The 26,500-nt window shown below is 38.9% G+C and overlaps 1 protein-coding gene across 1 annotated transcript; it reads left to right on the top strand.

Annotated features, from left to right (window-relative positions):
* Positions 1-81: 81 nt before the first annotated feature.
* LOC100350224 (vomeronasal type-2 receptor 116-like) lies at positions 82-13,454 on the top strand. Its single transcript, XM_051829260.2, has 6 exons — positions 82-242; positions 3,561-3,852; positions 5,973-6,779; positions 9,082-9,309; positions 9,616-9,739; positions 12,541-13,454. The coding sequence occupies exons 1-6, from the start codon at positions 82-84 to the stop codon at positions 13,452-13,454; spliced, it is 2,526 nt and encodes an 841-aa protein (XP_051685220.2).
* The last annotated feature ends 13,046 nt before the right edge of the window (positions 13,455-26,500 follow it).

The raw sequence follows: 26,500 nt of genomic DNA, 5'->3' as shown, positions 1-26,500 counted from the left end.
CTGCATTGTGAAAACACTGGCAAGATGTTGTCTGTGAGCCTTCTGTGCCTACTCCTGCATACTATACACACTTCACAGGGCATGACTCACAGGGAATGCTATCATTACCTTAAGCCAAGTATCAACCAAGATGGAGACCTGATCTTGGGTGGCTTTTTCCCTCTCTACTATCCAGAAACAGAAACTGAAAAGGTCCAGATATCTTTTTTACATCGTGCCCAGTATAAAACTGTTGTTTCGTGGTAAGTTCAAGATTGTGCATATGTGTTAAGTCTGGTTATTCTTGAATGTGAGTGTATGTTACTATGTCTTTGTTTAATACTTTCTGAGAATGCTGGAAGGTATGCAGAAAGTGGCATAAATGCCAATAAAGAAAGTCATAGGTTCCCTCCACTCTTGTTCCTTCCACACCTTCCTGTTCATTTTTACATTTGTTTCTTAGTCTTTCAGGGACAGAGCAGTGACATCAATAGAAATGTGCCCACTCCATGTAGCCCTGGACATCTTGGGATGAGTCAAAATGTGGGGACTCCAGATCCCATCCCACCTGCATGCATGGAGTGGGCACAGGTGTCCTGAGACACTGAGACCCTGGTCTGGGGTCAGCGTTAGGATTAAGAGGTCATTCTGGGTGTCAGTGCTGACAAGAGCATTGTTGAAATGCACTTGATAGTGAATCAATGTGTGTCTGAGATGTGCCACCATAAACAGACTGTGACAGACTGTGTCTCACCACATGTCAATAACTTAGCCCCAACAGACTGCAGGCATTAAGTCTCTGAAAGTCACAAGGAGGAAGGGGTTTGTCTTCCCCAATTCTTTCGCTTGGATCCTGATGGTTCTCCAGGAATCACACAGAAAATTCTGGGCTTGACGTACCTGTGCAGCATGTGTTTTAGTAACTTTTAACATGGATGTCTGAAGAGGATTAGAAACAAACATCCTGTCTCTGCACCCTTGTTGATGGTGACAGTGGAGTGTGTTTCTGACTCACTGCAGAGAACCACATGCTCATGTGTTCAGAAGAGGGTGAGGCAGAGAGCTGTTGGTTTAAATGGTGTGTGTCTGGCTTTTCCATGCTTTTTGGAATTTAAAGCTTATCCACTCAGCAGATTGCCATGCAGTGTGGGCAACTGATAATGGGCCTGGCAACCTCTGAGGCACAGTGTTACCATGTAAGCTTTCATCTCAGGGACACTGGGAGACAGTGAGGACCTGTCTTGTTCATGATCTCAGGGTGAGGTCAGCCCACGCCAAAAAGAGGAGGACAGGCTTTGCCCTGTCTTCTGTTCCCCAGGTAGAAAAGTGTCTGGTCACCCTTGTTTGTGCAGACATGCCAGCCTTCATGTGCTTGTCACACTCTAAAATAAAATTATGTATGCTTTAGTCTCCTTTAGTTAATATGGGCCAGATGATTAATTCTTTGTGGACTTTGGCTTCAAGCTCCAGCTTCAATACAATGACTGAACTCCCTTAAAGCTGATGGAAGATGTGTTGTTATTTGCCTACAAGGAGTTATTTTATGTGCAGATCCCACACTTGTTTACCCAGTGTTTGGCCTTTAATTTGGCATTCATTTTGCGTGACTGTATGTAATACTCTAATGATCAATTTCATTTAATAAACTGCATATTTCTCTGAGAAGATTGGGGTACATCATTGAATAATGAGATAAAGTCTTTTATCAAGATTTTTAAAAGAGTTACCAACTCATTGCTGATAAACCTGTTAATGTTCATCACCCACTCACAAATCCCCATAGTCCTTTTCAGTGTCTCTACATTTTTCATTCTTTCTCTCCTAGTCCATACCACCCATCTGTCTTGTGTGTCTGAGGATCAGTCTGTTATAGCCCCTCCATGTGAACTGATTCATACCCCTTGTGGTCTTTTGTGACTAACATCTTGCAGTGCACCATGTTTTCCTATTTTATCCATGTTGTGGCTTGCAACAACATTTAGTATACTTTTCTCAAAATATCTTAATATCTAGGTCTGCTTTGGTGTCAGACACTCCTGTTTACTTAAAAAAATAACTCTGCATGCCAGGTTCTGTACTTAACAACTCACAACTTTGCATTCAGGAAAAAAAAGAATTAAGCTAGTCAACTTTCAGCTGATAGCACATGCTGTAAATAACCCAGGGTGAATGCAGTATGCCCTTCACAATGAAAAATTCTATTACTAAGACTAAATGTGTAAAAGAAAAAAAGTTTATTCAATGGTTTTAATTTATTATTCAAATAAATAAATTTAAGCTATGGACACATGACAGTAGCATGATTTCTGTGCCAGGTTGACTTCATTTTTAACAAGTAAGTCCTCGACATATCTGAAAATCTCCTTGGATTAAGTGTGTCTAGAATACTGACTTTTACCTGGAGGACAAAATTAAATTTTAAACTCCTCATATAAGAACAACATGCACAACACTGTCTGACCCAATAAATACTGTTCAGCTAAAAATAAAGCACTGTCAATTAGAAACTTTTTGAATGTGTTTATAATATTGAGGATAAGGATAAATGAAAAACTCTTAATTAAGCCCAAAACAGAAACATAATATCCAATGCAAAGTAACTAAAGGAATGATTGGATGAATATATTGAGTCCCAGGTAACTTATTAACATGTATGACTTTTCTTAGCTTTCAAATTATGGAAGCAATGTAATAAGTTATAAAAGTTCAAAAGAATTCCAAGGGAAGAAGATAAAAGAAATCCATAGTGAGGAAATAGACCATCCACTCTCTCATAAAATGTGAGAGTTCCTAAATTCTCAGAAATCCTATTTTCACTTAAGATATATGTTGTGATTATAGAGTAAATTGAGATTATGTTATATCAAAGATTAAATGAAAAAAGAGAAAGGAAGGAGGGATAATTAAGGGAGGGACATATGGTTATCCTCTTAGAATATCTATGAAATATATGAAATCTTTGTATTAATAACAATTTTAAGAACATATATAGAAAACAGGAGGCAACATGCAAGTGTAAAATATGAAATGACAAATGTGAATTCAATAGAGAAAAAAATAAATGGAAACTAAGCAATCATCAGCAATTATCTGACAGATTTCAGGAGTCAAATGTTTACATTCAAGGAAAACAAAATGTTAAATCTGATTTGAGCAAAGCAAAATATTAGAGTAGAAAATTAAAGTGAGGACTAGGGAAAAACAGCTCAGGTGGCCCTGAGAATGTTCTAAAATTTTGGACAACAGATGAGTCAGGTGGTATTCAGCCCACTCCAGAAATTACTGAAAACAGAAATGCTTGCTCCTGGGTGTTGTCCTTAGGTTGAACACATCAAAGATTCCCTAGAGGGTTCATGAAGGTGAGAGTGATCATAGACATGGTTTGCTTCAGAGGAGTCCAAGGACCTTGCCAGGATCTTCTAGAGCCCTTGGAACCTCCCTCACACCTCCTCCATGTGCAAGAGCTGTGGCACAACTGAGTGGAAGCCTGAGTCTGACCATTGCTGCTTCAGGGCGTGGCTGTGTTGTTGCTCTGAATTCCATGCTCTGAACCTTCTCCCTGATGCTGCCCCTCTTTTTAGGTGGCTGTGGAAGAGCTACCAATACGTGCTGGCCTTCTGCTTTGCCATCCAGGAGATCAATAAGGACCCCCAGCTACTCCCCAACCTGACCCTGGGTTTCAAATTCTTCAATGCCTTTGCCAGTGAACAGTATACCTTATTGAGCTTAGTGTATTGGTTGGCTGGGATGAATCTGGCTTTTCCTAACTACAGCTGCCATAAACAAGGAAGACATGTTGCCATCATTGCTGGAACCACATCAGCATTGTCCATTGAATTTGGAACACTTTTGGAGCTCTACAAAACCCCACAGGTAAATGAGTTGTGAATTTGGAGAACAATAGTTGAATCTCCTCCAACACCATTCTCTCAGCTCTGAAAAATGGAAATGGGGCAGCCGAGTGTACATATTCCACTGTGGTATAGGAGAGATCCCATGGATTTTTCAGGGACATGAGATTATTAACAAGGGAAGGATAAGGAATAAAGGCAAATAGCAGGGTATGTTGACCATATTTCCTTTTTTTTAACAGGCAGAGTGGACAGAGAGAGAGAGAGAGAGAGAGAGAGAAAGGTCTTCCTTTGCCATTGGTTCACCCTCCAAAGGCCGCTGCAGCCAGTGCACTGTGGCCGGCGCACCGCACTGATCTGATGGCAGGAGCCAGGTGCTTATCCTGGTCTCCCATGGGGTGCAGGGCCCAAGCACTTGGGCCATCCTCCACTGCACTCCCTGGCCACAGCAGAGAGCTAGCCTGGAAGAGGGGCAACTGGGACAGAATCCAGTGCCCCAACCTGGACTAGAATCCAGTGTGCTGGTGCTGCAAGGTGGAGGTTTAGCCTAGTGAGCCACAGCGCCGGCTGACCATATTCTTAATATTCCTGTCTAGGGCCTGTGTAACCATCTCCCACCTGCTGGAAGCATTGACTATCTAATAGTCACACCTCTATGCCTCATAAAAAATGTCCACAGCACACAGACATGCCCCATCCTAGGACAGCACTGTCTCAGGTGGCACCCAGAGATCTAGGACTAATGGATATGGGGATCTACCTCTTGGTTCTCTTTGGGAAAACACTGAGTGTAACAGTGAAAAATTATTTTTAAAAAGACTTCTATATGTGTTTATCTAAATGGCAAAGCAATAGAGAAAGAAGGAAAGGCACATACACATACACACAGAGGTGGGGTGGATCTCCTATTCCACAGGGTCACTCCCCAAACTCCCACAACAGCTAGATCTGAGCCAGCCAGCAGCTAGCAGCCAGCAGCCAGCAGCCAGCAGCCACTATCTCCTTCCAGTTATTCCACATGGTAGAAAGGGGCCCAGTACTTGTGTAACACATTGCTGAATGCTCAGGCACATTGGCAGGCAAGTAGATCGGAAGCATATTAGCCAGGACTTGAACTGACAATTTAAAATTGGATGCTGGTATCATCATTGATAGGCTAACACACAGTGCCACAAGGCTGGCTCCACCATGGAGTGTTGAGACTCATATCCAGTTATACTGGAGCTCAACCAATCATGTTTTCAATCCTAATTAGTCACAAGCACACAGATTGATTTTTTTCACATTCTCAGTGGCCATGCCATATACAACTCTACATATCAAACATGTGGACATTGAATCCAATCTTCAGGAGACAGCGAAGCAGCCAGTCAGACAAGGGGCTCCAATATAACCAGCTCTGCTGGTTTGCTCACCAAATGTCTGCCATGATGTTTGGCTGAGTCTGCCAGAGCAGATGTGTAGAACCAGGAAGTCATTCCACATGAATTCCATGACCCAATGACTTGAGACATTATCACTTCCTCCCTAGGTCTGCACCAGTATCTAAAAAATACTTCCCCAGGGACACACTACACAAGAAAATGTGCCTGCCAAACATAGGCCACATGGTGAGTGGAAGTTTCTGTTTTGGAAAAATTATTTTGCCCCAAATCAAAGAGGGTTGGTAATTGTATTCTTGGAGACAATGCAGGATTCCTGTGGTAATCAGTGTACACCAAATACCAAGAGATCAACACAGTAGAGATTTCTGTCTAAAGTTATCTACCATGGAGAAGGTGGCTCTGCTCCACCAGTCACCCTGGGCAAGGATGTGGGAAAGACCACTGGCTGGGTGAAGCAGCATCCAAAGTTTCTTATTCCTCAGTCCCCACTGCAGGACATGAAGAGCATACAGAAACTGACAGATTTTCCTTAAAGCTAAGGATGAGGAGTCACATTTATTAACCTAAAGTAATGTGCATGTGAAGCATGGTCTTCTCTGTGGTCAATATAGCAAGATTTTTCATCTCACTGCACTTTTTCTTTTCACACAATAGTAACCTACTTAAAGCTCACCTTGGGGAGATTTTTTTTCACTCACTTCCAAGTGAGATAAGACAAATCTCACAAAAATGTGATCATGTTTTTCTTTGCTTTCAGCTCACCTATGGCCCCTTTGATCCCATGCTAAATGATAAGGACCAGTTTCCCTCACTCTATCAGATGGCCACCAGTGACAGCTCTTTGGGCCATGGAATGATCTCCTTGTTGCTGCATTTTGGCTGGATGTGGGTGGCTCTCTTTGTGTCTGATGACATGAAGGGAGAGCAGTTCCTTCAGTACTTTGAAGCAGAGATGCTCAAGAAAAGTATCTGTGTGGCCTTTACAGTGAAGCTCCCTGTCACAAAGAAGTTGTATGGGGATAGTGATCTCACTTTCATGAGTAGCATCAGAGCTTCATCTGCAAATGTGCATATACTCTATGGTGATGTAAGAGGTCTCATCAGTGTGGATATTTCAGTGAGGTCCTTTTTAACCATGGGGAAGGTGTGGATCTTGACATCAAAGTGGGATCTTGTTATGTCTGAGACAAACCACATGTTGCACTCTCTACATGGAGGCTTCTCATTTTCACCCCACAAGGAAGAAATCCCTGGCCTCAAACATTTTGTCAAGATGGCAAACCCTTCCCACTACCCAGAAGACTTTTACTTTAGTAAATTATGGCTTTTCCATCTGGACTGCTCACTTGCAGGGTCATTTTGTGGACGTATTGGAACCTGCTCACGAAATACTTCCTTAGAGTTTCTTCCAGGACATATTGACCTGTTGACCATATCTGACTCCAGCTATTTAGTCTACAATGCTGTCTACACAGTGGCTCATGTCCTCCATAAAATGCTTTTGGAGAAAGTAGAAATGGGATCTCCAGGAGAAGCAGCCCAGCCCATGATTCTTCCCTGGCAGGTAAACCTCCCTTAGAACAGAACAAGCACTGGCCACTTGATGGAATCTAGAGATGTTTTATTGAGGTACAGCATCATGACCCTGCTTTTCATCTCAAGTTCAGAGAGATTAGGTACAAAAGAATGTGGGCTCTTTCTTTTGGTTAGTGGTATATCTGTGATTGTTGGCTTTGGCTGGAAATTTCAGTCACTGTAGATTTTGAATGTTTACTTTCTAATCAGAAATCATATTAGGAAAGTTTCTAATGCTGGCTGAAATACTGTAAAGTATACAATGAAACACATGAGTAAACAACAGATAAAAAGTTGTCATTCCCTAATATTCTTTGGAATTTATATAAAGCCAAAAAAGACATATTGACCAATTATTTTTCATTTCTATTCATTTTTCATTTGTAAAATTTAACAATTTTGGCATCCTGCTACGTGTACATCACATGTAGATATTTATATATATTCATATATACAGCTTTTTCTTGGAATAGGACTATTAAATTAAAAAGGTGAGGGATTAATGACAATGTTCCTAATAAAGGGAAATTAGGGTATATATCATATACATGGTATGCTTCATGGAAACAACATGCTAGGATATCATCACAGTGTTTGTACTCTGTATATTAACTTGAACAAATCAGAAAAACATCTGATGTTTCTTTCCTGGGCCTGCAGTATCTCACTCAGCATAGTGATCTTCAATTCCATGTATTTTGTTGCAAATATTGATCAAATCTATAATTGATTAATTATATATAATATAAATTAATTATATACATTATGTAATTATATAATATAGTACACAATTAATTATTATATCAATAATTAACTATTATATAATTGATTTTAGATCAATAATTAATTATTGATTAATAAATTGATCTGTAATTCTGTATAATCTGTGGCCTCAGCCCTTAATGAGATAAGATACTTTTTGTGAAAATAGACATGGATTTCACATAATATCCTAAACATGATAGGAAGTGGATGGGAAATAAAGCATGTTAGACCAATTGTCCTTACAAACTCTGCAGCAATCAGGGGGCATGGACTGTAGTCCCATTTCTTACACATGAGACTACTGAGGATGCACGTAAGCACAGGATATGCCCTCTGGATTACAAATGAATCTGTCTGGGTTTTAACCCTAGCTTACATAATCCATTCCCTATATATAGAATGTATTTAGGAACTTCTGTTTGTGTATGCAAAGGACAAATACATTCATAAATTTGCAGAATAAATTAAATAAGTGTGATATGTAGAAAAGGTAAAATGTATATGCAAAAATTAACATGAGAAAGTTTACTTCATAAATTAATTATATTTTACTCATAAGAAGCATATTTTATAATCCACATGATTAGAGTCAAACCTTGGTAAAGAAAATGAATTTTTCAAGAAGGCTTCCATAGATATAATTTTGAATTATTTGTGAATTTTGTCCTCTACATTACTTAAAAATTAAGTGAAAACTGTTTAAAAAATAAGAACTTAGTTGTATCCCATAGCAGGTGTGTTGTGATCTAGAAGGTCCAAGGTTAACACATACTATATAAAACATAATAAGCTTTCAAAGATTTGAAATTTTGCCTTTAGTCATACCATACTTCCTGATATGTCAAAGATAGTCACAGTCATCACAATAAGTGACCCAAAACCAAAGAAAGGAAGAACACCATGTTGTACCACATTCAACCTGTGTTAAGGTATACCTTATAAGGTATAAGACATATTGCTGATATATGTAATGTACATAATGTACATATTTATAAATATGGACCTCTGAGGTGTTACCAGTTGTCTTGAGTCTCTTGATGGAAAATATCTTATGAAACGATCATGCATAAATCTCTAATTTTTCCCCAACCAAAATACACTAATCATCAACTATATTTTGAACCTTATGAAGAACTTATGTAGATGCACACTTGTGATATATCACAACACCTATCAAGTTATTTCAGTAGCCATCTATGTGGTTCCAAACTAGTAACAGTGAAGTTAGATTCCACAAAGCCCCAACCAATCTTTCATGACCAAGGCTGCAATAGAGCCTATGCTCCAGTCAACCTCTGGACCAAAAACTATAGTTTTCTGATTGGGGACAATCACTCTTTGATGTTTTGTTGAGGGAGCAGAGGAGTACCTGAACCCAGGAGATGTTTAACCATCCAAAGAAAACTAATGTTCTACCAAATGGAAAAAATGAATGCAGAAGACAAGAAAGAGGGCTTGTTTAGAGCATCTGACTTCCAACAACTAATTTGGATGTGCTCTGTATTTCGATTATATCTGTCCTCCAGCTCCATCCATTTCTTAGGAAAATCCAATTTACAAACAGCGCTGGAGATGATGTATCCTTCCATGAAACAAGAAACCACATGGTGCATTACTATATCCAGAACGTTGTGAATTTTCCTAGTGGTCTTCGTTTGCTTATTAAAATTGGAGAGTTTTCCTCCAAGAATCCACATGAACAAAGCTTACTTATCAATGAAGAGATGATAGAATGGCCTGTTGCATTCAAAGTGGTATGATTCTCTTTTGACAAGGAATACCCATAGAGAGATCCGTGAGTAGTCTTGTGAGGAGATTAAGTGTGAAATGATCAGGTTCCTTTGTAATCCTTGGGAATCAGGGTCAGTGAAACAGGAGTGGTAATAGTTGAAATACTGAAATGGATGTCTAGGTATTGACCACAGGTACAGGAGGAGGGGATATAGTTGTGACTTTCAATTGAAGACCAAGGTGTTATGTAGTGAGGAGGGCTCTACTGACATCCTTCACGGTGGCTGATAATAAACCAAACCATGATCATGCTTCTCTTTTTCCTTCAGACTCCTCGATCTGTGTGTAGCCAGAGCTGTGGTCCTGGATTCAGGAAAATGTCACAGGAAGGAAGACCTATCTGCTGCTATACTTGTGTTTTGTGTCCCGAGAGAGAAATTGCCAATCAGACAGGTAGAAAATTTCCAATCCATAATTTATGGTCCTAATTAATTCTCCACAAAAGGGAAACCAAAGAGTTTCAGTAGGACCCAGTGAATTTTTAGTGCATCATTTTTTCTATGCACATATGTACTTGTTAATTCAATATATCAATTTATGATCACTACAGCTATTTCTTTATGTTTAAGCTGTTGTCTGGTGGTGCTCATTCTAGAAAGACAACTTTAGCACTGATGCTAAAAGACATCACAACACATTAGATGAGTCATCATCTGAGATTTGCAGGTGGAACCTGCTATATTGCAGCTGAGAAATTCAGGAAGTATAATAATCAAGACTTTCTATTGGTGCCTGTAGATCATGAAACCAATTCATCTTTACAAACACATGATAAGCACAGAGCAAGCGCTTGTATGTCATCGTGGAAATACCATATTCCTTCCTGCACTTTCATTAATCTTGTGCATGGTATTAAGGATGTCTAATTAGTACCACAGTTACATTTAGATTTCTAGAATTTATTAAAGGAAAAATTCAAGGTGAAGTATGAATATCACATCCTGCTATAATATGAAGTTTGGCATACTCATTAAAAATGTTTGAACAAGACAAACATAAAAAGAATTACCTATCAAACAAAATGTACCGAGAATGTAAAAACTATGCAAGGTCTCATTGAGAAATAATTTCTTTTTTCAAAATATTAGAAATAGACCTAGTAATGATTTGATTACCTCCAAAAGAGCATCTCAATTCCCATTGTGTTAGCAGTAGCAACCATCTGGCTTTATTCATTTCCTAGAGGAAATAAATAGTTTTGGACATGGAGAAGATAACAGAACAGAGTTAACCTATGCTTTTTTTTAACAAAAATTCAATAACAAGTAAAAAGAATTAAAAAAAACTAATTCTGGAAACATGTTGTAAAACAATACTTGCTTGTATGTGCAAATACTGTATAAAGTATCTGAGATTGAAGACAGAGCCTCTGGAGACCCCAAGAGGAGGAATGAGTACTTCAAGATAAGAAATCCAGAAAGATTTACTCTAAATTACATTGGGATCTTGTATGATTGAAGAAGTATCATCTACAAAACCTAAATCAAAACCTTATGACAAGTATAGCCAGACCCCAATATCATCATGTGTATTTTTTATGATTTATTTATTTGAAAATCAAATTGACACAGAGAAAAGGAGAGGCAGAGAGAGAGAGAGAGAGAGAGAGATTCTTCCATCTGTCGGTTCACTCTCCATTTGGCCCCTATAGCCAGGGTGGCACTGATCCAAAGCCAGGATCCAGGAGCTTCTTCTGGGTCTCTCATGTGGATGCAGGGGCCCAACCAAGGACTTGGACCACTCTCTATTGCTTCCCCAGGCCATAACCAAGTGCTGGATTGGAAGCGGAGCAGCCAGGACTTGAACCGGGGCCCATATGGGATGCTGGCATTGCAGGAGGCAGCTTTACCTGCTATGCCACAGTGCCGGAGCCCATCTTCTGTATTTAACTAAAACAGAGATATGTCCATTCATTGACTTGTCTCTATGACTTATTTCTTGCCGTACTGGCACTGAAGTGTTATTTCAAGAGAGACAACATGGTGTCCAGAGCTGACGTTTTTCCCCACCATCCACAAGAACAATGGGGTAACAAGCCATGATTTCATGAAAATGAGTGAAAAGTTCAAAAAATACAAAATAAAAAATTACTCAGAGTTTCTATGATTATTTTAAAATTTAATATGTATAAGTGAAATGGACACTTTGTTTTGGTTATTGTTTATAGCCTTTGCCTCCATTCCCACTGAACTATAGTCTTATTAATTTTTACTTGTTGAATTCTTGATTTAGTGGAGTTTTAAGCCTTTGACTATAATGTAAATTAAAAATATGCTATTTCAAAAAATAAAAAGGAAGAAATGAAGGAAGGAATTAAGAAAAAGAAGAAAAGAAGAAAGGAAAAGAGAAAAAAGAAAGGAAAGGAGGGAGGGACGGAGGAAGGTAGAGGTGAGGTGGAGAAAAGGAAGTATCTTAAAATGGTACCAATGAATGGAATGTTAGCTCTTTTGCTTTTATTAATATCATACTAACATGAGAATTGGTGAGAATTATGTTATAGTAATTATCATGCAATTGTGACCCTGAGAATGTAATATATTAATAAATTCATTTTGAAATTAATTTATACTATGTACTAACTTGAAAAATATCTAATTTCTCAATCAATAACTTGATAAATTATCAATTGCACTCAAATTTCTTTATTTATAAAAAACACCTCTGTTCAAATCCAAATGTTGCTTACTTGATAAAATGCACCTCAAGATTACATTAAAATTGAAACAAGGTTCTCAAGGAAATAAAAATATAAAATGAGAAAAGACTTTTTCTGCAGATATCAAGTAGTATGCAGTCAGGAAATGCTAGCAATTGGAGTATTGATGATGGTAAGTTTATCTTGTGAGGTTTGGGTTATTTATTTCTGTGTCTGAAGCATGGAGATGCAGGATGTGACATGAGGCTGACTTAGGAGATAGTACAGACAAAGGCTGGAAAGCATCCATGCTCGTGGGAACAGCACTGTGTCACAGGATGAGTTAACCGAGCCCCCATCTCCTGAAGGTGTTGTTTGAATGAGTTTATTCCAATCTGCCGATGGGCATGCTCCCTGGTCAGCAATGCAGAAACCTGATTGGGTGTGCCCTGGTATACATCACAAGCTCCCACTGGCATTGCAGAGTTGACCATTTTTGACAATAGGAAAAAATTCAAAATTTCTGCAAAGTAAAAATTCAGTATTTCTCCTTCATCAGATGCAAAGCAGTGCATGCAGTGTTCAGACGATGAGTACCCAAACCAGGAAAGAAGTCGCTGCCTCCCTAAACTGATGACCTTCTTAGCCTTTGAAGAATCCCTGGGGATGGCTCTGGCCTGCATGGCTCTGTGCTTCTCTGTCCTCACAGCTGCAGTCCTCTGGGTCTTTGTGAAGCACCGAGACACTCCCATTGTCAAGGCCAATAACAGGACCCTCAGCTACATCCTGCTTATCACCCTCCTCCTGTGCTTCCTCTGCTCCTTACTCTTCGTTGGCCGTCCCAACACAGCCACCTGCCTCCTGCAACAAATAGCATTTGGCCTTGTGTTCACAGTGGCTCTTTCCACTGTGCTGGCCAAGACCATCACTGTGATTCTGGCCTTCAAGGTTACAAAACCTGGAAGAACAATGAGGAGATTGCTGGTATCAGGCATATATAACTCTGTTATACCCATCTGCTCCTTGATCCAACTGGCTCTCTGTGGCATCTGGTTGGGAACCTATCCTCCTTTTATTGAGTTAGATACACACTCTGAGCTTGACCACATCATCCTGGTGTGCAACAAGGGCTCGGCCACTGCCTTCTACTGTGTCCTGGGCTACCTGGGCTCCTTGGCCTTGGCCAGCTTCACTGTAGCTTTCCTAGCCAGGAATCTGCCTGACACCTTCAATGAAGCCAAGTTCCTGACGTTCAGCATGCTGGTGTTCTGCAGTGTCTGGGTGACCTTCCTGCCTGTCTACCACAGCACCAAGGGGAAGGTCATGGTGGCCGTGGAGGTCTTCTCCATCTTGGCCTCCAGTGCAGGGCTCCTAGGCTGCATCTTTTTTCCCAAGTGCTATGTTATTCTTATTAGACCTGAGAAGAACACTTTGAAAGGCTTAAAGAAAAAAGCAAGTTCTAAAGGATTCTAAATTTTTTCCACTTGTTTTATTATCATATATTTAGAGTTTAGTACCAAGAATCCACTCTGAAATAGCATTCCAGAAATATGGGGGAACTAAAATTGATTTTTCCTTTAAAAACTTACTGTATTGGACATTATCCTAGCATTCTGAGTGCATGGCATAAATTTCTACCTTTGGCTTTGGCTCCTGACATGGACGTCTGACTCCTGGGGACCCTGGAAGGAAGGGTTGAATCTTCATGTTAACTTGGTCCTGGCCACCTATGTGAAAAACTGGGGTCTGACTGCCTGTTGTTGGTTGTAGCCTCAGTCCAGGACAGGCATGGGGTTGTGTTTCTCTCCCTCTCAGAGTTAGTAATGGATTTTAGAGAAAAATTTTATATTGAGTAAAAATAAATTATGATGTAAATTTTCATCCAGGCTACAACGACAATATTATTTTATATTAAAAGGCTATCCCTGAAATGGTGGAGACTGAATTAATTTATATTTTTTATCAATGTACAGACAATGTAATTGTTCATATTTGCTAAGACATCTAATTATACAAGCTTTATGTTCTGTTTGCCCTGGCTATTGAGTGCTTGACATCTCTTTGTTGACATTGTCATTTAAGTGAGATTCCTTTTCCAGACACGGGAGGTGCTTGGTCATACAGTGTTCCTCTGTAGAGATATTGTGTTGCCCAAAATATCTTAATAAATTCTCATTGTTGAGCTATTTTGAAATGATGTCTTTATCAAACATATATGGAATATTCATTTAAACATGGCACCAAATCATTAACTGTATGTTCTTTCATCAATATATTGGTTTTTGTTTTTGTCTTTGTTTTAAGTTTTATTTTTTCACTTGCACATGCGACACAATGTTGTTTTTATTAATGTGAAGTTCTCATAGCTAAGATGAACCAATTTTAAACTGGATAAGTCAAAAGCATTTAAGTACATGCATATTCATATTGAACATTCAGATTGTGCATAGTATGTTCACACATTCATGCATTAGTCTTCTCTAAGTGGATTGAAGACATTTTCATCACCCTATAAAAATTTCTTTATGCAATAAGAAGTCAGTTTCAAACTCATATCATGCAAGCAATCATCTTCTTTAGTTTCTCTGAGCTTACCTTTTCTGAATAATTCTGATCAATATGTAGCATAGGAGTCTGGCTTCAAACCCATCCACATTGCAGCAGGCATGATTTATTTTTTTTCAAACTGTATAACTTTCCATCTTACAGATTTTTATCATTCTGTTTTACAATTTTATTGATTCATTTTATTGCTCAACCTAGTAATATTTTATTTGTTATTTTGAGATAGTATAGTTTTAGTTTGCATTTGACTCAAAGGCTTAATGCTGCACTACATAACGTGTTCAACAAATACCAAGAAAGAAGACCATAGTTCTGCAGGAATATAGGCAGGGGATGTAAATGATAATCCAATGAAAAATGTTCAACTTCTCTTATATGTAGCAAATTTTAAAATAACTTTTGAACATTCATGCTATGGTAGTGTGCAGTGGAAGGTTTCTGGCACATAACAAACCTTCCCAGGCAGACGAATCAATTAATTCACAAGCTTTTATTGGGATTCCGCCCCTGGGCAAGGTTTCCCAGCCCCAACAGAGCATCAGAGGTTGGAAGGGCTCCTTTTATAGATATAGGGCATAGAGGTTAAAGGTTGAGGCAGGTCTGATCCTCGTGGGTTGACCTTTAGGCAACAGGTGGACCTTCACAAGGACTTTTCTTTCCCAGAAGTGCGGGTAGGGTCTCTCCATTCCCAGAAGTACAGGCCTTCTCTCCTTGTGGATCCCAAAGCTACCATGTAGTTCTTAATAATTTATTCCACAAAGATTTAAAACTAAGTATGGCAAAACATTGTATTTTCAGCCAAAATGATACACACAGTTTACTTTCCTTTAATTTATTTTTATTTCATAGCCAAAATGAATTTTTTCTTTTATTTCCCCAGAACACTTTTATTTAAGGTATCTAAACTTCAAACATTTCATAAATACAACCTTAGGAACATTGTGAATCTCCACATCCTTCTTCCTCCTTCCTCTCCAATTTCCATTCCTACTTTACACTGAGATCTATTTTCTTTTTTTTAATTTTTATTTAATGAATATGAATTTCCAAAGTACAGCTTATGGATTACAATGGCTTCCCCCCATAACGTCCCTCCCACCTGCAACCCTCCCCTCTCCTGCTCCCTCTCCCATTCCATTCACATCAAGATTCATTTTCAATTATCTTTATATAGAGAAGGTCAGTTTAGTATACATTAAGTAAAGATTTCAACAGTTTGCACCCCCATAGAAACACAAAGTGAAATATACTGTTTGAGTACTCGTTATAGCATTAAATCACAATGTACAGCACATTAAGGACAGAGATCCTACATGAGGAGTAAGAGCACAGTGACTCCTGTTGTTGACTCAACAAATTGACACTCTTGTTTATGGCATCAGTAATCACCCTAGGCTCTTGTCATGTGTTGCCAAGGCTATGCAAACCTTTGAGTTCACTGATTCTGATCATATTTAGACAAGTTCATAGTCAAAGTGGAAGTTCTCTCCTCCCTTCAGAGAAAGGTACCTCCTTTGATGACCTGTTCTTTCCACTAGGATCTCACTCATGGAGATCTTTCATTTAGGTCAATTTTTTTTTTTGCCAGAGTGTCTTTGTTTTCCATGCCTGAAATACTCTCATGGGCTTTTCAGCCAGATCCGAATGCTTTAAGGGCTGATTCTGAGGCCAGAGTGCTGTTTAGCACATCTGCCATTCTATGAGTCTGCTGTGTACCCCCCTTCCCATGTTGGATGGTTCTCTCACTTTTTTATTCTATCGGTTAGTATTTTCAGACAATAGTCTTGTTTATGTGATCCCTTTGACTCTTAGTCCTATCATTATGATCAATTGTGAACAGAAATTTATCTCTTGGACTAGTGAGATGGCATTGGTACATGCCACCTTGATGTGATTGAATTGGAATCCCCTGGCATGTTTCTAACTCTACTGTTTGGGGCAAGTCAGCTTGAGCATGTCCCAAATTGTACATCTCTTTCCTCTCTTATTCCCATTCTTATATTTTAACAGGGATCACTTTTCAGTTAAGATTCAACACTTAAGAGTAACTGTGTATCAATTACAGAATTAAACCAATAGTATTAAATAGAACAAACAAAAATAATACTAGGAGGGATAAAGTATTAAGTTGTTTATCAACAGTCAGAGCAAGGACTGATCAAGTCACCACTTCTCATAGTGTCCATTTCACTTCAACAGGTTTCCTTTTTGGTGCTCGGATAGTTGTCACCGATCAGGGAGAACATATGATATTTGTCCATTTGGACTGGCTTATTTCATTCAGCATGTTTTCCAGATTCCTCCATTTTGTTGCAAATGACGAGATTTCATTGTTTTTCTCTGCTGTATAGTATTCTGCAGAGTACATATCCCATAATTTCTTTATCCATTCTACTGTTGATGGGCATTTAGGTTGATTCCAGGTCTTAGCTATTGTGAATTGAGCTACAATAAACATTAAGGTGCAGACCGCTTTTTTATTAGCCAATTTAATTTCCTTTGCGTAAATTCCAAGGAGTGGGATGGCTGAGTTGAATGGTAGGGTTATATTCAGGTTTCTGAGGAATCTCCAGACTGACTTCCATAGTGGCTTTACCTGTTTACATTCCCACCAACAGTGGATTAGTGTCTCTTTTTCCCCACATCCTCACCAGAATCTTTTGTTGGTAGATTTCTGAATGTGAAAAATTCTAACTGGGGTGAGGTGAAACCTCATTGTGGTTTTGATTTGCATTTCCCTGATTGCTAGTGATCTTGAACACATTTTTATGTGCCTGTTGGTCCTTTGGATTTCCTCTTTTGAAAAATGTCTATTGAGGTCCTTGGGCCATCTCTTAAGTGGGTTGTTGGTTTTGTTTTTGTGGAGTTTCTTGATCTCTTTGTAGATTCTGGTTATTAATCCTTTATCTGTAGCATAGCTTGCAAATATTTTTTCCATTCTGTCCGTTGCCTCTTCACTCTCCTGACTGTTTCTTTTGCAGTACAGAAACTTCTCAATTTGATGCAATCCCAAATGTTAATTTTGGCTTTGACTGTCTACACCTCTAGGGACTTTTCCAGAAACTCTTTGCCTGTGCCAATATCTTGCAGGGCTTCTCCAGTGTTCTCTAATAACTTGATGGTGTCAGGTCATACATTTAGGTCTTTAATCCATGCTGAGTGGATTTTTGTGTAAGGTGTAAGGTAGGGGTCTTGCTTCATGCTTCTGCACGTGGAAATCCAGTTTTCCCAGCACCATATATTGAATAGACTGTCCTTATTGCAGGGATTGGTTTTAGATCCTTGATCAAATGTAAGTTGGCTGTAGATGTTTGGGTTGATTTCTGGTGTTTCAATTCTGTTCCATTGGTCTATCCATCTGTTTCTGTACCAGTACCATGCTGTTTTGATTACAACTGCCCTGTAGTATGTCTGAAATCTGGTATTGTGATGCCTGCGGCTTTGTTTTTGCTGTACAAAATTGCTTTAGTTATTTGAGGTCTCCTGCATCTCCATATGAATTTCAGCATCATTTTTTTTCTAGATCTGAGAAGAATGTCTTTGGTATCCTGATTGGAATTGCATTGAATATATAAATTGCTTTTGTGAGAATGGACATTTTGACGATACTGAATCTTCCAACCCATGATCATGGAATATTTTTCCATTTTTTGGTATCCTCTTCTATTTCTTTCTTTAAGGTTTTGTAATTATCATCGTAGAGATCTTTAACATCCTTAGTTAAGTTTATTTGAAGGTATTTGATAGTTTTTGTAGTTATTGTGAATGAGATTGATCTTAGCAGTTCTTTCTCAGCCATGGCATTGCCTGTATATACAAAGGCTGTTGATTTTTTTGCATTGATTTTATATCCTGCTTCTTTGCCAAACTCCTCTATGAGATCCAAGAGTCTCTAGTACAGTTCTTTGGATCCTCTAAGTAAAGAATCATATCGTCTGCAAAGAGGGATAGTTTGACTTCTTCCTTCTTAATTTGTATTCCTTTGATTTCTTTTTCTTGTCTGATGGCTCCGGCTAAAACTTCCAGAACTATGTTGAATAGCAGTGGTGAGAGTGGGCATCCCTGCCTGGTGCCAGATCTCAGTGGCAATGCTTCCAACTTTTCCCCATTCAATAGGATGCTGGCCATGGGTTTTTCATAAATTGCTTTGATTATATTGAGGAATGTTCCTTCTATACCCAATTTGCTTAGAGTTTTCCTCATGAAAGGGTGTTGAATTTCATCGAACGCTTTCTCTGCATCTATTGAGATGATCATATGGTTTTTCTTTTGCAGTCTGTTAATGTGGTGAATCACATTGATTGATTTGCGAATGTTGAACCATCCCTGCATACCAGGGATGAATCCCACCTGGTCTGGATGGATAATCTTTCTGATGTGTTGTTATATTCTATTGGCAAGAATTTTATTGAGGATTTTTGCTTCTATGTCCATCAGGGATATTGGTCTATAATTCTCTTTCAATGCTGCATCTTTCTCTGGCTTAGAGATTAAGGTGATGCTGGCTTCATAGAAAGAATTTGGGAGGATTCCCTCCTTTTCAATTGTTCTGAATAGTTTGAGAAGAATTGGAGTTAGTTCTTCTGTAAATGTCTGGTAGAATTCAGCAGTGAATCCATCTGGTCCTGGGCTTTTCTTTGTTGGCAGGGCCTTTATTACTGTTTCAATTTCTGTTTCAGTTATGGGTCTATTTAGGTTTTCTATGTCTTCCTGGTTCAATTTAGGTAGATTGCATGTGTCCAGGAATCTATCCATTTCTGATAGATTTTCTTGTTTGCTGGCATACAAGTCCTTGTAGTAATTTCTGATGATTCTTTTTATTTCTGTGGTGTCCGTTGTTACATTTCCTTTTTCATCTCTGATTTCATTGATTTGGGTCTTTTCTCTTCTTTTTTTTTAGTTAGTTGGGACAATGGGTTTTCAATTTTATTCATTTTTTCAGAAACCAGTTCTTCTCTTGGTTGATTTTTTGTAGTATTTTTTTTGGATTCAATCCTGTTGATTTCTTCTCTGATTTAAATTATTTCTCTTCTCCTACTAGATTTGGGTCTGGTTTGTTGCAGATTTTCTAGGTCCTTGAGATGCAGTGAAAGCTCATTTATTTGGTGCCTTTCCAATTTCTTGATATAGGCACCTATTGCTATAAACTTGCCTCTCAACACTGCTTTTGCCGTATCCCATAAGTTTTGATATGTTGTGTTGTTATCCTCATTTACTTCCAGAAAGTTTTTGATTTATTTTTGATTTCTTGAATAACCCACTATTCATTCAGGAGCATGTTGTTCAGTCTCCATGTGTTTGCATACTCTCTAGGGTTTCCTGAGTTGCTAATTTCCAGCTTCATTCCGCTGTGGTCTGAGAAGCTGCATGGTATGATTCTAATGCTTTTGAATTTGCTGAGACTTGCTTTATGGCCTAGTATGTGATCAATCCTAGAGAAGGTTCCATGCACTGCTGAGAAGAATGTAAAATCTTTAAATGTAGGATTGAAAGTTCTGTAGATATCTGTTAGATCCATTTGGGCAATAGTGTTAATTAAATCTGCTGTTTCCTTGTTGATCTTCTGTCCTGTTGATCTATTTCTTTTTTTTATCTGTACCCCCATATTTATTGCCGCTCAATTCACAATAGCTAAGATATAGAATCAATCCAGATGTCTATCAGTTGAAGACTGAATAAATTACGGTATATTACACCATGGAATACTACACAGCAATTAAAAAAAAGGGAATCCTGTCATTTGCAACAAAATGGATTCAACTGGAAACCATTACACTTAGTGAAATAAGCCAGTCCCAAGAAGGCAAATACCATATGTTCTCCCTAATCTGTGGTAACTAATATAATAGAGTACCTAAAATGTAATCTATAGAACTGAATTTGGCACTTTGAGATGTGATGACTTTGAACAGCCCTTGTCTCAACAATTGAGGAACAGACTTCTTTTGCATACTATTCGTTGAACTCTTTAACTTAATGTAAGGTTAGTCATAGGTGTATAGGGCTGGCGCTGTGGCTCATTTGGTTAATCCTCTGCCTACAGTGCCGGCATCCTATATGGGCACCAGGTTCTAGTCCTGGTTGCTCCTCTTCCAGTCCAGCTCTCTGCTGGGGCCCTGGAGGGCAGTGGAAAATGGCCCAAGTGCCCGGGCCCAGCACCCACATGGGAGACCAGGAGGAAGTGCCTGGCTTCGGATCGGTGCAGCACCAGCCATGGTGGCCATTTGGGGAGTGAACCAACAGAAGGAAGACTTCTCTCTGTGTGTGTGTGTGTCTCTCTCTCACTGTCTAACTCTATCTGTCAAATAAAAATTTTTTAAAAATTAGGTGCATAAAGATAATTAAAAATAGATCTTAGTGAAAAATAATAATGGGAATAGAAGAGGGAGGAGGAAGAAGGATAGCAGGAAGAAGGTGGGAGGGAGGGTGGGGTGGGAAGAATGAATCACTATGATCCTTAATTTGTATATATGAAATGCATGAAGTTTCTATACCTTAAATAAAAGGTTTCTAGTTTAAAAAAAGACTAGCTTCTTTAATTTAGCATAATCATTTTGAGCTTCACCCATGCTGTGGCATGTATCAAGTATCTAGGTTGTTATTGCTGAATAGAATTCCACTGCACAAATATACCCATTTGATTTATTCATCTACCTGAATAGACCTTAAATTGCTTTCAGATTTTATTATTATTAATAATATTATCAAAAACACATCTCCAGCTGGCGCCATGGCTCACTAGGCTAATCCTTCTCCTGCGGCGCTGGTACTCCAGGTTCTAGTCCTGGTTGGAGCGCCAAATTCTGTCGCGGTTGCTCCTCTTCCAGTCCAGCTCTCTACTGTGCCCCAGGAAGGCAGTGGAAGATGGCCCAAGTGCTTGGGCCCTGCACCTGCATGGGAGACCGGGAGGAAGCACCTGGCTCCTGGCTTTGGATCAGTGCAGTGCCAGCCGTAGCAGCCATTTGGGGGGTGAACCAATGGAAGGAAGACCTTTCTCTCTGTCTCTCTCACTGTCCAACTCTGACTGCCAGAAAAAAAAATCTCCCCAGTTCTTATGTGAACCTATGTTTTTATTTCTGTTGGACAGATTTCTTCTATGCTTTTTAAGATTGTCTTACAGTATACTGAGTTGAAAGAAATATTTAGATATTATTAATATAATATCTTTTAGGTATATGATGTGCAAATATTTTCACCTAGTGTGTAACTTTCTTTTTTTTTTAACTTTTATTTAATGAATATAAATTTCCAAAGTACGGCTTATGGATTACAATGGCTTCCCCCATACCGTCCCTCCCACCCACAACCCTCCCCTTTCCCACTCCCTCTCCCCTTCCATTCACATCAAGATTCATTTTCAATTCTCTTAATATACAGAAGATCAGTTTAGTATACATTAACTAAAGATTTCAACAGTTTGCTCCCACACAGAAACATAAAGTGAAAAATAATAGATGATTTTTTAAATGATAATGAAATCAGATCAGAACTATTGTTATGCTTAATCCCAGTGAGAGTCAAGTTGGGAATTGATAATTTCTTTTTTTTTTTTTTTACAGAAGATCAGTTTAGTATACATTAAGTAAAGATTTCAACAGTTTGCACCCCCATAGAAACACGAAGTGAAATATACTGTTTGAGTACTCGTTATAGCATTAAATCACAATGTACAGCACATTAAGGACAGAGATCCTACATGAGGAGTAAGAGCACAGTGACTCCTGTTGTTGACTTTACTAATTGACACACCTGTTTATGGCATCACTAATCTCCCTATTCTCCATTCATGAGATTCCAAGGCTACGGAAGCCTTTTGAGTTCTCCGACTCTTATCTTGTTTAGACAAGGTCATAGTCAAAGTGGAGTTTCTCTCCTCCCTTTAGAGAAAGGTACCTCCTTCTTTGAAGACCTGTTCTTTCCACTGGGATCTCACTCACAGAGATCTTTCATTTAGGTTTGTGTTTTTTTTTTTTTTTTTCTCCAGAGTGTATTTGCTTTCCATGCCTGAAATACTCTCATGGGCTTTTCAGCCAGATCCGAATGCCTTTAGGGCTGATTCTGAGGCCAGAGTACTGTTTAGGACATCTGCCATTCTATGAGTCTGCTGAGTATCTCACTTCCCATGTTGGATCACTCTCCCCTTTATTTATTCCATCGGTTAGTATTAGCAGGTACTAGACTTGTTTATGTGCTCCCTTTGAGTCTTAGTCCTTTCATTATGATCAATTGTGAACTGAAATTGATCACTTGAACTAGTGAGATGGCATTGGTACATGCCACCTTGATGGGATTGAATTGGAGTCCCCTGGTATGTTTCTAACTCTACCATTTGGGGCAAGTCAGCCTGAGCATGTCCCAAATTGTACATCTCTTCCCTCTCTTATTCCCACTCTTATGTTTAACAGGGATCACATTTGAGTTTGCTGCTCCTCCGCACGCGGAGGAGCCGCACCGGACCGGGCGCTTGTTGTTCCCTTTTTTTACAAGTCCTTTCTATAGTAAAGTAAGAATAAGTAAACAGCAAACTCCCAAAGCAAGAATGAGTAGAGAGAAATGAGAAAGAACGAAGTAACGAACTTCCCCGCGAACTCTCCAACGCACTCTCCAACCAACCCACACCACCATGCCGTCTCTCTCCTCCTATATAGTCCTCTCCACCAATCCCAACTCGGCTGCCCACACGCCGAGCACGCCGCTCTCCTCCAATCAGGAGCAGCTCCTGCAGCTTGTCAAGTTGGTGAGAGGCAGCTGGGTAGAAGCTGTTTACTTCTCTCCCAGCGCCATATTGTGGGAGAGCAGATGCATAGAATAAGTCTTAATTCCAGTAACAGTATAGTCCGAATTGCTCCCCACAGAGTTAAATTTCAACACTTAAGAATAACTGTGTATTAATTACAGAATTAAACCAGTCATATTAAGTAGAACAGACAAAAAAACTACTAAGAGGGATAATGTATTAAGTTGTTCATTTACAGTCAGAGCTATGCTGATGAAGTCACCATTTCTCATAGTGTCCATTTCACTTCAGGAGGTTTCCTTTTTGGTGTTCCATCAGTTGTCACCGATCAGGGAGAACATATGGTATTTGTCCCTTTGGGACTGGCTTATTTCACTCAGCATGATGTGTTCCAGATTCCTCCATTTTGTTGCAAATGACTGGATTTCGTTGTTTCTTACTGCGGTATAGTATTCTAAAGAGTACATATCCCATAATTTCTTTATCCAGTCTACCGTTGATGGGCATGTAGGTTGGTTTCAGGTCTTGGCTATTGTGAATTGTGCTGCAATAAACATTAGGGTGCAGACTGCTTTTTGTTTGCCAATTTAAATTGCTTTGGGTAAATTCCAAGGAGTGGGATGGCTGGGTTGAATGGTAGGGTTATCTTCAGGTTTCTGAGGAATCTCCAGACTGACTTCCATAGTGGCTTGACCAGTTTGCATTCCCACCAACAGTGGATTAGTGTCTCTTTTTCCCCACATCCTCGCCAGCATCTGTTGTTGGTAGATTTCTGAATGTGAGCGATTCTAACTGGGGTGAGGTGGAACCTCATTGTGCTTTTGATTTGCATTTCCCTGATTGCTAGTGATCTTGAACATTTTTTATGTGCCTGTTGGCCATTTGGATTTCCTCTTTTGAAAAATGTCTATTGAGGTCCTTGGGCCATCTCTTAAGTGGTTTCTTGGTTTTGCTTTTGTGGAGTTCTTGATCTCTTTGTAGATTCTGATTATTAACCCTTTATCTGTTGCATAGTTTGCAAATATTTTTTCCCATTCTGTCAGTTGCCTCTTCACTCTCCTGTTTCTTTTGCAGTACAGAAACTTCTCAATTTTATGCAATCCCAATAGTTGATTTTGGTTTTGACTGCCTGTGCCTCCCGGGTCTTTTCCAGAAACTCTTTGCCTGTGCCAATATCTTGAAGGGTTTCTCCAATGTTCTCTACTAACTTGATGGTGTCAGGTCATACATTTAGGTCTTTAATCCATGCTGAGTGGATTTTTGTCTAAGGTGTAAGGTAGGGGTCTTGCTTCATGCTTCTGCATGCGGAAATGCAGTTTTCCCAGCACCATTTATTGAAAAGACTGTCCTTGCTCCAGGAATTGGTTTTAGATCCTTGATCAAACATAAGTTGGCTGTAGATGTTTGGGTTGATTTCTGGTGTTTCAATTCTGTTCCATTGGTCTATCCATCTGTTTCTGTACCACTACCATGCTGTTTTGATTACAAATGCCCTGTAGTATGTCCTGAAATCTGGTATTGTGAAGCCTCTAGCTTTGTTTTTCTTGCACAAGATTGCTTTTGCTATTCGAGGTCTCTTGTGCCTCCATATGAATTTCAGCATCATTTTTTCTAGATCTGAGAAGAATGTCTTTGGTATCCTGATTGGAATTGCATTGAATGTATAAATTGCTTTTGGGAGAATGGACATTTTGATGATGTTGGTTCTTCCAATCCATGATCATGGAAGATTTTTCCATTTTTTGGTATCCTCTTCTATTTCTTTCTTTAAGGTTTTGTAATTATCATCGTAGAGGTCCTTAACATCCTTGGTTAAGTTTATTCCAATGTATTTGATTGTTTTTTAGCTATGTGAAAGGGATTGATCTTAGAAGTTCTTTCTCAGCCATGGCATTGCCTGTGTATACAAAGGCTGTTGATTTTTTTGCATTGATTTTATATCCTGCCACTTTGCCAAACTCCTCTATGAGATCCAAGAGTCTCTTAGTAGAGTTCTTTGGATCATCTAAGTAAAGAATCATATCGTCTGCAAAGAGGGATAGTTTGACTTCTTCCTTCTTAACTTGTATTCCTTTAATTTCTTTTTCTTGTCTGATGGCTCTGGCTAAAACTTCCAGAACTATCTTGAATAGCAGTGGTGAGAGTGGGCATCCCTGCCTGGTGCCAGATTTCAGTGGAAATGCTTCCAACTTTTCCCCATTCAATAGGATGCTGGCCATGGGTTTTTCATAAATTGCTTTGATTATATTGAGGAATGTTCCTTCTATATCTAATTTGCTTAGAGTTTTCCTCATGAAAAGGTGTTGAATTTTATCGAATGTTTTCTCTGCATCAATTGAGATGATCATATGTTTTTTTCTTTTGCAGTCTGTTAATGTGGTGAATCACATTGATTTGCGAATGTTGAACCATTCCTGCATACCAGGGATGAATCCCACTTGGTCTGGGTGGATGATTTTTCTGATGTGTTGTTGTATTCTATTTTATTGAGGATTTTTGCGTCTATGTTCATCAGGGATATTGGTCTATAATTTTCTTTCATTGCTGCATCATTCTCTGGCTTAGTGATTAAGGTGATGCTGGCTTCCTAGAAAGAATTTGGGAGTACTCCCTCTTTTTCAATTGTTCTGAATAGTTTGAGAAGAATTGGAGTTAGTTCTTCTGTAAATGTCTGGTAGAATTCAGCAGTGAATCCATCTGGTCCTGGACTTTTCTTTGTTGGAAGGGTCTTTATTACTGTTTCAATTTCTGTTTCAGTTATGGGTCTATTTAGGTTTTCTATGTCTACCTGGTTCAATTTAGGTAGATTGCATATGTCCAGGAATCTATCCATTTCTGATACATTTTCTTGTTTGCTGGCATACAAATCCTTGTAGTAATTCTGATAATTCTTTTTATTTCTGTGGTGTCTGTTGTTACATTTCCTTTTTCATCTCTGATTTTATTGATTTGGGTCTTTTCTCTTCTTTTTTTTTAGTTAGTTGGGCCAATGGGTTTTCAGTTTTCCTTATTTTTTCAAAAAACCAGCTTCTTGCTTGGCTGATTTTTTGTAGTTTTTTTTTTATTCAATCCTGTTAATTTCTTCTCTGATTTTAATATTTCTCTTCTCCTACTAGATTTGGGTCTGGTTTGCTGCAGTTTTTCTAGGTCCTTGAGATGTGCTGAAAGCTCATTTATTTGGTGCCTTCTAATTTCTTGATATAGGCACCTATTGCTA

Source organism: Oryctolagus cuniculus, unplaced genomic scaffold (assembly GCF_964237555.1).
Source record: "Oryctolagus cuniculus unplaced genomic scaffold, mOryCun1.1 SCAFFOLD_50, whole genome shotgun sequence".
NCBI lineage: Eukaryota > Metazoa > Chordata > Mammalia > Lagomorpha > Leporidae > Oryctolagus > Oryctolagus cuniculus.
Note: the sequence above shows the minus strand (reverse complement) of the source record. Positions and strands in the feature narration are given on the sequence as shown.